Genomic DNA, 12,950 nt, shown 5'->3' with positions numbered 1-12,950 from the left:
CTGAAATGCCTGCTGGTTTCACATCTTATATTGTTCAGATTATCCCCATTTAACCTGCTTGGATCCTGTAACCATTGCAATTTGGCCTGCTTTCTTTGATCTAATAATTCTGAGCATCCTTCATCGAACCATGGCTTATTCTTCGGTTCATAATAATCTAGACTCTCTTTGGCAGACATTTTTATATTCCCTCTAATAATTTCCCAAGCTTCATTAACATCCACCTCACTTTCCAAGTTTTACAAAGCCGCAAACCTATTTGAGATTTCAACACAATACTGTTCTTTAACATCTTACCACATTTAATTTCTTGAGATTGAACCTCTCCATATTAACTCTGTGGGTTGTTTGTTTGCTCACTGCCAGTCTTTCCCTAGCCCTTGCCACCACCAGGTAGTGGTCACTATCACAATCTGCTGCCCTGAATGATCGGACATCAAGTATACTTGAGTGCCGTCTCCTATCTATCAAAGTATGTTCTATTTCATTGTGTATCTTCCCATCGAAATTTATGGATGTTATGATGTGGGAACATTGTACTTTTGACAGTAAGATTTTTTGATGTGGTAAAGTTTACAACTGTAACTCCATTATCATTACTAATTTCATGCAAACTGTCATTCCCAATTGTTGGTTTGAAAATGTCTTCNGTGTACTTCGGGAATTTATCAAATACATGTTCTAGTTCTTCATAGAATCTATCCTTTATGTCATAAATTTTATCTTCTGTTGGGGCGTGAACATTCATAACAATGACATCACACCAGCGACCTTTTAGTATTGTAACGTGTTTCGTTACTGAAGACGCCGTTCGGATTGTTAATTGGTTTATTCAACAACCTACAAGTAACGGCTACAATTAATTATTACATAATTGCGGGGTTTCACACTTTATAACCCTAATCACATTAATCTGTTTACACTGTTGCGGGGTTTCACGATTTATAACCCTATGCGCAAATCAGTTCACTCTCTCTTCAGTAGTCTACACGTTTACAGTAGGGGAGCTATGTATCACTGTATCACACACTCCCAATTACACAATTACACACACGTCCGGTTCTTCTTTCCGCGACGGCTGCTATACTCCAACTGTAGTCTGCTGACTTGAGGACTGTTGATAACACACTCGCTCAACTACTACTGAACTCGGTGATAGCCACATTTCAACTCGTAACTCTCTGATGGCTAGATTTCAACTCAACTCGCAGGCTGCTGCCTTGAGAACTGTTGATAACACACTGGCCCTCGCTTGCTGCTCAGCCGGCTTTTATTCCGTTCGCTGTTACCTGTTGCCCGCCACGTCACAGTAGGAAGCGGTGCCTCGTCACCGTGTTTGCGTATAGCTGTTACCCCGCGCTGTCTTACATCACCGCGCGTTGTGCGGTACGTCACCGCGGAGGGGAGGGAGGGAGCGCTACGTTACCGCCACGTGCCGCTGGGGAGGTAGGGGTCCTCCGTTGCGCAACATGTCACACTGCTCCCTCCTTAAGGCTGTTCATCCCGAATAGCCTAACGGTACATCCCCGTTCCTTTGCTTCGGAGGCTGTTCTTGCAGCATCTGTTCTTCGGCCGTTACAACCGCTCCCTTTTTAAGACCAACTCGTCTCGAGCGGTTTCCTTTCAGCTCGCCAGAAGATCCAGTTGTGTCCCATTCATCCATCACTTTCATTCTATGGCACATTCACTCTCTCTGGGGAGGCCGGTTCTTCTACATTACCAGATCCTCCTCTGCTTGAAGTCTCTTTTTCCGTTTTGGAGGGGGTCGTCCCCTCCACAAGGTTCAATCCTTGATCATTTTTTTCTTCGGAGGTTCCTTATGTCGACGTAACAGCTCTTGATGCGTTGTTTGCTCTCGCTGACGTCGTTGTTCCTCCTGGTCTTCCAGCCACTTGCTGGTACGGGACCGTGGCGCCAAGTCCTTTCTCTGGCATCCGAAGGTTCCCTGGGGAGTTTCCTTCTTGAAGTCATTTCTCCAACGTCGTGCCACTGTCGCGCGACGGGATATCTTCCTACAGATGGCAGCCAGCTTCATCCGGGACACATGATCTCCTCGGGTCCAAGATTTCCTGAAGATGTTCCTCCGACGCCATGCCGCTGTTGCATAGCGGGACACCTTCCTGCTGGTGTTCTTCTGCCGAATCACTTCCACGCGGAGGCTCGCCACTCTGCGGGCTACGGCCAAATTCTTCTGGGGCCCAGAACTTTCCCGTGTCGGATTCTTCATAATTCGTCACTTTCGGTCCCTACGCCTTTTCTTCTTCGGTTCTCCAACCGGCATTACTTCAGTGTCTTGTATGGGTACCTCTCGTAACCCTGCCGCCTCAAGTTTCCTGTTCGCTGAGGCCGGCTTTTCTCCTTCTGGACGTGCCTTTTTGTCTGTCCTGGCTTGGTTGACGTCCATCATCTCCTGCAGTTCTCTTCGGTTGGTCTGTCTGACATCCTCCAATCTGGCCAGTAATTCGTTGAGGCCGATCTCCGCCTTTTCTTGATAGGAGTCTAATTTGGCCATCAAATCTTCTTTGTCTTTCTTCCTATTTTCCTCCATCTCTTCCTTCTCTTTCCTCCTATTTTCCTCCATCTCTTCCTTCTCTTTCCTCCTATTTTCCTCCATCTCTTCCTTCTCTTTCCTCCTACATTCCTCCATCTCTTCCTCCTCTTTCCTCCTACATTCCTCCATCTCTTCCTTCTCTTTCCTCCTCTCTTCCTCCCTATCGGCTTTCTGTCTGGCCGCCATTTGCTCCTGGGCGAACAACAGACGTTCCATCACTTTTTCCATGTCCATGTTGTAGCAGTAAACCACTCGATGCACAATAATTCAATTATTTGTCATGTGTGTAAGTTCGTAACCACTTCTGACACCAGCGTAACGTGTCTTGAGTTTGTATCTTGTCGGTCACGTGTGTAAGTCCAAATCCCACTTCTGACACCAGTGTAACGTGTTTCGTTACTGAAGACGCCGTTCGGACTGTTAATTGGTTTATTCAACAACCTACAAGTAACGGCTACAATTATTTATCACACAGTTGCGGGGTTTCACACTTTATAACCCTAATCGCATTAATCTGTTTACACCGTTGCGGGGTTTCACGATTTATAACCCTATGCGCAAATCAGTTCACTCTATCTTCAGTAGGCTATACATATTCACAGTACGGGAGCTATACAAGTCTCTCTGTCTCACACATTCCCAATTACACAATTACACACACGTCCGGTTCTTCTTTCCGCGACGGCTGCTATATTCCAGCTCAATTCGCAGGCTGCTACCTTGAGAACTGTTGATAACACACTGGCCCTCGCTTGCTGATCAGCTGGCTTTTATACCATTTGCTGTTACCTGTTGCCCGCCACGTCACAGTAGGAAGCGGTGCCGTGTCACCCTGTTTGCGTATAGCCTAGCAACGCTGTTACCTCGCGCCGTCTTACGTCACCGCGCGTTGCGCGTTATGTCACCGCGGAGGGGAGGGAGGGAGCGCTATGTTACTGCCACGTGCCGCTGGGGAGGTAGGGGTCCTCCGTTGCGCAACATGTCACAGTATTATATATGATATCCTATCACTAACGAATTCTACCCTCTTAACTGCTGATACGATTCTCTTATGCACGAAGAAACCTGTACCTAATTCATGATTTCCTTTCCCCTTTCCATAGAAAAATGTATAGTCTCCTGCTGGTGCGATGCCACCTCCATCCCATCTGACCTCCTGTACTCCCGCTAAATCTAACTTATATTTTAAGATTTCTTCTGCCACTGCCCTGAGCGAACCTGCCCTATACAAACTTCGTAAATTCCAAATGCCAAATCTCATATCCATTTTCATTAGCTTAGGTCGTTTATCCAAAGAATCCGTCCAGGTCCGAGGCTTTGTGTTCATTTTCGTAACATAATGATTTTTCACGCTGAGGAGTTGATAGCCCCACACTCAACCCTCAAGCTGGAAGGCCACCCCTTGCCGGCTGTCCGCGACTGCTTAATCAGTAAATTCACAGCTTTCCTCAAAAACTGGAGGGTGTCACCCCCATCCACAACCTGAGGACGCGCCATGCTGTGGTGACAGGGATCCACTTAACATATTTCGCTCTGTACACTAAGTAATCTCGCCTTTAACAGGTAAGTTTCTGATGAGGGCCCTATAGCGCTGAAATACATAAGGCATATTTTATCTAGTAAATAAAGTTTCCAACTACTACATGTTCTACCTGATAGTTTTCATCACTTCATTATCAAATAAAGTATAATGGTTAAAATATTTCATATACAACATTTAATTCTTGTTGACGGTTTATAATTGGTTCACCATTTACTCTGTTGTCCATGCAAAATATGATCATCATTAATTCAGATTCATCATTACATTAATCCTTTCCTACCACTAACAATAATAACCCCAAAAATGGGACTCTTGTTGAGGGGAAAAATATGTCAAATGAATCTGGCCAACATAAGAGAGTTCACAACACACTATCAATATGCTGTTGAAAGACAAACTTATTTTACAATCCAATTCTACCATTTCCATTATTTGAAAAATCACAACAGAGTAGCTTAGATCACATGATATGCACATACACAAGGGTGTTTATATATGTTTCAGCATCATATGATTGCAAAACAACCAGGTTTAGAGAATGTTAAAAGCAAGTACCCAGAATAAACACTGAATCTGTCACATTGTTTCAGAACTCAGTTCACACAGATGTCGACCTAACCTGCGAGTAGAGGGTTGGCTGCTGCAATGGTGAACTTTTTGGCACGAGAGTCCAGGAGTGAAGTGGCACTTTTCACTGGAGTGGTGCTGCTTGTCACAATGTCTGATGCTGTCCCCCCTCCCCCACCTTGGGACACCACATTGTTGTTGTTTTCCTCCTGCAAGGTGACAACCACCTGGTCACAAAGAGGATGGACAATGGTGCACAACCAAGCAATTTCAGTAATCCACTGTAAGCCAGTTCTAAGTATAATAACTGGATATTTTCTCACAAGGTTAAATGTTTGCTAGATGCACTTGCAGTTTTCAGTGGCTTGAAAGTTGGGGATTCTGTATAGACACTAATTTTTAATTTTTCTTCATAATATGCCATTACAGAGATTATACAAGGTCCACAACTTGATATTTTAAGCCATCTACCGTCCAATGAAGTTATTTTCTTCCCTGAAAACTTATACGTTATGACAAAGAAACATAAACTTTTCTTAAAGGAGTAAGGCATTGAGTTATAAGTATTGGGGAGTTTTAGTGCAGTCTGTTGACATATTTCAAGTTTCGTTAGAACTGGACAAAAATAATGAAATCTTACATTAACTTCTTAATTATATTGTATATGTTTATCAGTATTTTATAGAAATGTGTATGTTATTGGATGACAACTGTAATCCTTAGTTGTGACTGTAACTACATGTAATATTACATCGTTAAAGATCGAACACTCGATCTTTAACGAATCCCCATAAGAAAAAATGCAGGGGACTAAGATCCGGGGAATGAGGTGGCCATGATATCGGCGCCACTATACCAATTCACCGACCTGGGAAACAGGTGTTGAGGTACTCATGCACTTCTCCAAGGTAATGAGGGGGTGCGTTGTCTTGCTGGAAGTGAATGTGTCCTTCTTGGTCATCTTCGTCTAACTGTGGAATGAGGAACTCATGGAACATGTCCAGATATACGATACCAGTATTGGTCATCTCCATGAAGAAGAAGGGGCCGTACACCCTTTCTTTGCTGAGGGCGCAAAACACGTTCACCTTTGGGCTATCACGAACATGTTCCAGGGAGACACATGGATTTTCGCTGCCCCAGATCCTGCAGTTGTGGGACATGACCACTGACATGAAATGTGCTCTCATCACTGAAAATTACGGAGTCCAGAAACTTCTCATCATCTTGTATCTGATGAAACATTTGCATACATAATTCCTTACAAACCACCTTATCTGCATCTGTAAGGTGTTGAACGATGGATATTTTCTATGCTTTTAAGTGTAAACGTTTTTGTAACACTCACCACACAGTAACATTTGGAATACCAGTTTCCTGAGATGCACATTACGTTGACTTTCGTGGATTTCAAACAAAGCTCTCCCTAATCTGTTCCACCGTAGCATCAGAAACATGTGGCCGACCAGGTGGCTTGGCATGGCGCACAGAACTCCGGTCTGAACAAAATTCTTGTGCCAGGAGTAGTTAGTTAGTTATTGGAGAGGGTGGGTTTCCCTATGCACTTAGACCTGTATTGGTCCATTGTGCTTCCCTCTATGATTTCTACCAGTCTCTATAGCCTACCGGTACTGGTGCTTACCATCAGTCCCGCCCAGCCAGCGAGACCGGCTCTACTAGCTGTGAGGTATCTATAATGCTTCCTCCATCTACCAGAGGTATTAGAGACTGCTGTTGGGCGGGAAACATCCGTAATTTCGCTCAGTGACCTCCTTTGGAGATATGAGGTTCTTTTACGTGCCGTAAAGCTACGACACGGGACCCACGGCTTAAAGTCCCTGCCGGAGGACTTGTTCCCTGAATTTTTCCGCCCTTAAAAATTCGACGACCTCCGCCAGGTATTTGAACCCGCGTATTACGAGTCATGAGGTGAGAACGTTACCTCCAGACTACGGAGGCCGCTTGTGCCAGGAGTAAATTGTAGGCCTACTGGGAGATTCCTTGCAATACTGAGTGTGAAATTTCCTTTGAACTTGTGTAGCAGACTTCGTTTCTTCGAACCAAAACACACAACGAGCACGCTCTGCACCTGTGAAAGTAGCCATTTAATTTAATTTAATTTAATTTAATTTAATTTCATTTCATTTATTCGCCTTCCATAAATCCTGTTGAGAGTATGTTCTCATGCGGATGTGGAGATTGTCCTAGTTACAGTCACAACTAAGGATTACAGTTGTCATCCAATAACATATACATTTGTATAAAATACTGATAAACATATACAATATAATTAATAAGTTAATTTTAGTAGTAAAAGTAATGGCAAACCATATACCATTTGTACAGTTTTATACAAGAGGCTGATGGAGATTATTTTGCTGTTGAGTATTCATTCCATGAATCTCTGAATTTACTATGAATTTGTTTCTGTTTTTTATCACAAAGAGCATAAGAGATAGTATGTACTGGGATGCCAGAGGCAAGATTTCTAATTCGCTAAATAAGTTCCTGCACGAATCCCTCCTTCTGCGTTCAAACATAATTCTAATTATATTCTTTTTCATTCTAAAAATGTTTATACTTTGCGGTAAGTTACCCCGAAAGGGTAAACCATAATTTATAATAGAATTAAAATAAGAGTGATAAACCATTTTTAAGGTATTTATGGATGTGTATGGTTTAAGCGATCTTATTATGTAGCAGACTGCTCTTAGTTTAGAACTAATATACTCAATGTGGTATTTCCAGCTCATTGTGTCATCAATGAACATTCCAAGAAATTTAATATTGGATATAGATGTAATTTGTTTTTTATCATATACAATTTTTATTTCAGATTTAGGATTATTATTTCTAGCTGTAAATTGAATGTAGTGGGTTTTGTTTAAATTTATATAAAGTTGGTTTACTTTGAACCATTCATTTATACTGTGAAAAGCACTGTTTATATTTACACAGAGATCATCATAGTTTGAACTTTTAACTAACAAACTAGTGTCGTCTGCAAATAATATAGGTACAGTTTTATCATTTATAGTTTTGTGTAACTCGTTTATATAAATGAGAAATAACAATGGACCCAGAATCGAACCTTGCAGGACACCATGTCTAATTTTGCCCCATGTAAAAAATTCATTGAGATTAAGATTTATATTTGTAATTAAACCCCTTTGATATCTATTTCTGAAATAAGATTCAAGCCATAGTTTAGCTTTACCCTTTATCCCATAGAACTCCAATTTTGACAACAGAACCTCATGATTAACACACATGTGTTAACATGTGATTTTCTAGGTCACAAAAAATGCCTCCTATTAAGTTTTTGCTGTTTAAGGTCTTACAGATTTACAAATATAAATCACTCCATCCAATGTGACCTGTAAGTTTATTACTACATGAAAAACTTAATACCCTTACATGTTTCGGTCTCTGCGGACCATCTTCAGAGGGCAAACATCACTACAAATAGGAAACCACCTTCACATAAGTTGTTTAGATGTAAAGTACATACACTTATATGTTACAATGCATAGTACACATAATACAACATTTCACAAACACAGCAGTTTCCTGGGAATGTAAAGTTTTTAAAAATTATTTAAAATTTCTTGATGCTAATTAAAAATTTTGCATTGTCAAAAATTAAAATTCATAAACCATGCAGGCTCGTGTTCGTCCTCCCATCGTCCCTCTTGTATGGGGCAGATATTGTGCCACCTGTCTATCTTGATGTGGAGGTTCTTTATACCTTCCAGGGTTTGCTCATGGCTGCTGTGCTGTTTTCACAGTGAAAACAGCAGAGCAGCCACGAGCAAATAATTTTTAAAAACTTTACATTCCCAGGAAACTGCTGTGTTTGTAAAATGTTCTATTTTGTGTACCATGCATTGTAACATATAAGTGTAGGTACTTTACGTCTAAACAACTCATGTGAAGGTGGTTTCCTATTTGTAGTGATGTTTGCCCTATGAAGATGGTCCGCAGAGACCGAAACATGTAAGGGTGTTAAGTTTTTCATGTAGTAATAAACTTACAGGTCACATTGGATGGAGTGATTTATATTTGTAATTGTTAGTGTGACAGAACAGAATGAAACAAATCAAATCTTACAGATTTCATTCGCTAACTTGTATATAGCCTCATCTGTTGAAGATTTTGTTCTTAAACCAAATTGTTCTTCCACTAAAATGTTATTGTTATTTAAGTGCTCAGTCAATTGAATGCTCTGAATTATTACTTTTTTCTACATGCCATATAGAGTACTCTTTTACGTTTACAGGATGTTATTACTCCTATAGTAATCAAATCACTTATTTTATTTGAAATTTTAATTTTTTTTTTTTTTTTTGAAAACTGGAATAGTAAATTTTCAAGTAAGTGTCTAAAAAGGAGTTAAACATTATATTAACATCATCACTAGAAAATGTTGAGGCCCATGTTTCATAACTGAGCTTAATTAAAAAGTCATTTATTGTGTGTTTGTTTATTTTCCTTATCATTTTAAATTGTTTAGCATGTGTTCTCATGTTTATTGCTTTAAATGTTATGGATTGTGCATCATGATCAGACAATCCATTTATTATAGGCCTTGCAGAATAATTTTCCCTTCTAGTAATACTGATGAAAATATTATCAATGGCTGTAGCAGAATTTCCTTGAACTCTGGTGGGAAAATTTACTGTACTTATTAAATTATAAGTTCTCAATAAGGTATCCAATTTGTTTTTCTTTTCACTATCAAGAAGGTAATTTATTTTAATATCCCCACAAATAATATATTCTTGTGTTGAGGTATATAGATTTCTAAATATTGTAGCTCTATATACTGTAATTATAAAAAGTCTGTTGGAGCTCAGGTTTAACTTAACAGCACATACCTCAAAATCTTCTTCTTTACAATATTTTTAGGTATGTATTTACAAATTTCAAGCTTGTGTGTAGATAGATGCATACTTCTCTCTTTTCATACAAGGTTCTACAATAGTTTGCTCCTAGTTTATAAGAATCTATGTTTAACTGTTGTAATTCCAAAAAATTCATGTGATGTTCTGTAAGACACAATATGTGTGGGGAGGCTGGGTGTAGATGACTTAATAGCTCATTTGCTTTCTCCCTTAAACCTCTAACGTTCTGATGGAAGATATTAAAGAATTTGATATCATTTTCTTTTTTGGTTACTCCGTTTAAGGAAATATTTCTTTTCGGGGCACCTTTATTTACCTTAAAAAATCCTTATTTTTCATACCTGGTAGTTTTTGGAGTCTATTTGATTTGCATACTGGTTCATTTTTTTGCTCTGTAGTTGTTTTTACTGAGTCATTCATAGCTGGACACTTGTCAGCTTGCAGATTTGCATTATAATGTTCAGATTCCTTCCAGAGCAAGCAAATTGGGGTCAAATTTTTATTAGATTGAGAAACTGTCACACAGGTTGCTGCTATATGTTTAAGTTTTCCTCTCCTGTTCATATGCATACCTTGTCTCGTATAGAAGTGTCTGTTTAAGTCACAGAACATTACTGTGATATGTTCATGACATTTCATGATTTTAAACAGTTTCCTATTAAAGGCATTTATCTCATTATTTACGCAAGACAAATCTGCCAGGTCGTGTCTATGTGGTATACCTAATAGAATAATATTAGTATGAGTATTATTACTTACAAAGTTTAAAATGTGTCTTAGACCCATTTTAGAATTATTTTTTGAGATATCGTTTGCACCTCCACTAAATACAAGAACTCATTTTTTTTTCTAAGGTTAAAATAGGATCTTTTACAGAATTACTTAGGGTAAATAAATTAGCTCCTGGTTTAATAACTCCAATTACCTTATAAGTTTTATCAAGATTTTCTCTCAGTTTACTTGCACATCTCTTTACATGGCTGTCTCCAATAATTAATATAGTGTGGTTTCCTTTGTTCTTTGAAGCACTTGCTGCTGAATCAGCAACTTTCTCCTTGGGAGCCTCTTTCTCATTCTTTGCATTAGCCTCAACGGCTTCCTCACCGTCATATGAATGTAAGATGTCACTGTTTGGAACTATATTGTTATTAGATGTTACTAGACCATTTATTATCACTGCAATGTTATTAATCATCTGTCCATTTGCATCAGCCTTGTATTTACTGTCTCTTGCTTAAAAATTACTTCTGTTGATATTATTTCATACAGTTTTACTTGGTTTGAGAATTTCTTCCTTCGTTGCTGCAGTAGACTTAATAACCTCATTGAGGTTAGATAAAATTTCAAAATGATTACTTGTTGTTACAGATGTTTCCTCATGATCTTTTAACTTATCTTGATTTCAACTGTAGGAGCACTCGCCGTGGTGGTATCGGGTACTACAGTACCACGTGCATGAAACTAAACTTGGTGTGTTTTGCTACATCATGACAGTTCAAAACGTTGTGTATGTCCTCTGTATAAATCTATATAAGCTTTCAAACGTGTAAAGCTCTTTTTGAAACACCTTGTATAAAAGCTTCTAAACTGCTGTATATCATTGTTAGTGTTCTTCAAGATGAAATACATACGCTGCCAACAGTCCATAAATATTGGTCAAACCATTTTAAAAATACACCTATAGGTCTAGTGTACATACAATTTTGAACTTTCTGTTGGAACTGTGGGAACATCCCCACATAACACGCTGTTTCGCCAGTCTTTCAGACAACACTCACTCCTAAGTGAATATCACATTGCTGGACATCGTGCTCATATTTACACAGCACTCACAATCGCTCCGCCCACCAAGCATGATATAAAAGGCGGAGCCCAAAGCTCGCATTTGTCAGTGATCACATTCAGTTCAGAGTGACCGGTCATCAGAGGCATCACTGCGACCAGGCAGCTGATGTAGTTGCTGCAAGTCTCCAGCGACCAGGCAACCGAAGTAGTAGCTGCAAGTCTCCAGCAACCAGGCGGCTGCAGCAACTCCAGCAACCAATGGAGACAGCCGTTTCTACCGGCGCGCGCAGCACTACATCACCGTCCAGACAGGCGCTGAACGGTTGTAAGACTCCGCCTACTACGGAGGAGCAAAATCTGCCAGCACACTCGCAGTGGAACAAACTGCCCTATGAGGGCCAGCCAACTTTTGAACATTCCACATAGCTTCGCAGCTATTCTGTAAATTCAGTTTATACGATTTAATATACACAACTGTTACAGTTTTACGTGGTTGCCATTTGGAACATCGACAATCCCACATTGGTGACCCCGACTGAGCATGGATGCCGCAGACAGTTCACAAGCTGAAGTGTCCAGAGTGGCCATGCAGCTCCCGCCGTTCTGGCCCGAGCGACCAGCCGTGTGGTTCGCCCAGGCCGAGGCGCAATTCACCTTGGCCGGCATTAGCAGTGAGCGCATCAAGTTCTGCCACGTCATCTCACAGCTGGACTATCGGTACGCCACAGAGGTGGTGGATATCATCACCTCTCCACCCAAAGGAGACCCCTACACCCTACTGAGGACCAAGCTTGTGAGGTGGCTATCCCTATCGCCAGAGCAGCGCATCCAGCAGCTCCTCACGGCCGATGAAATTGGCGACCATAAGCCATCTCAGTTCCTGAGGTACCTCAAGAGTCTAGCACCAGACGTGTCTGATGACGTCATCCGAAGTGTCTGGACCAGCCCGCTACCCCGCAATGTGCAGAGCTTCCTCGCCGGCCAGAACGAGAGCAACTTGGAGGCCGCAGCCCTCTGTGCGGACCGTATCTCCGATGTCGAAGTCCAGCCGGCGCTCGCTAGCGTTGGTCAAACCACGGACAACGGCACACTTCAGCAGGAGATCGCTGACCTCTCCCGCCAAGTTGCTGCACTCAGCACCGGACAGGACCACCTTCACGCCCGCTTCAAGGGGCTCAACACCAAACCGAGAGACCGAGGCTCCAGTCCCAAGGATTCCCGCCCCGCCTTTAACAGCCACCGGCCTGGCAGGAGATCGCCCTCCCGTGGCGACACAACATCCAGTACCTGATGGTACCATCGCCGTATTTTGTTGTTTCATGTTATTCTTTTCATTTTGTTGGGTTCATTTGTTGTCTTTGTAATCTTGTAAGTTGCCAAAGATGTTTTAAGTAAAGTACATTGTGTCTGTATTGAAGTTATCAAGTAAGAAAATGATCCAATAACTGAAGTACCATCAAATGAATTGCTTAATGAAAATCTACACTGCGACACTGGCTATCCTGACTGGGGTTTTTATAATCTTTCTCAGCCTCTACAGGCAAATGCTGGGACAGAATTCCTTCCAAGACCTTTCCAATTCATCTACCACCCAACTATT

The 12,950-nt window shown here is 41.0% G+C and overlaps 1 protein-coding gene across 1 annotated transcript; it reads left to right on the top strand.

Annotated features, from left to right (window-relative positions):
• Nucleotides 1-4,861: 4,861 nt before the first annotated feature.
• Nucleotides 4,862-12,722, top strand: LOC117282732. The gene is made up of 2 exons (XM_033753507.1): nucleotides 4,862-4,944; nucleotides 11,834-12,722. The coding sequence occupies exon 2, from the start codon at nucleotides 11,892-11,894 to the stop codon at nucleotides 12,639-12,641; it is 750 nt and encodes a 249-aa protein (XP_033609398.1). The 5' UTR covers nucleotides 4,862-4,944; nucleotides 11,834-11,891; the 3' UTR covers nucleotides 12,642-12,722.
• The last annotated feature ends 228 nt before the right edge of the window (nucleotides 12,723-12,950 follow it).

This window comes from Cryptotermes secundus, unplaced genomic scaffold (genome assembly GCF_002891405.2).
Source record: "Cryptotermes secundus unplaced genomic scaffold, Csec_1.0 scaffold862, whole genome shotgun sequence".
Taxonomy (NCBI): Eukaryota; Metazoa; Arthropoda; class Insecta; order Blattodea; family Kalotermitidae; genus Cryptotermes; species Cryptotermes secundus.
Note: the sequence above shows the minus strand (reverse complement) of the source record. Positions and strands in the feature narration are given on the sequence as shown.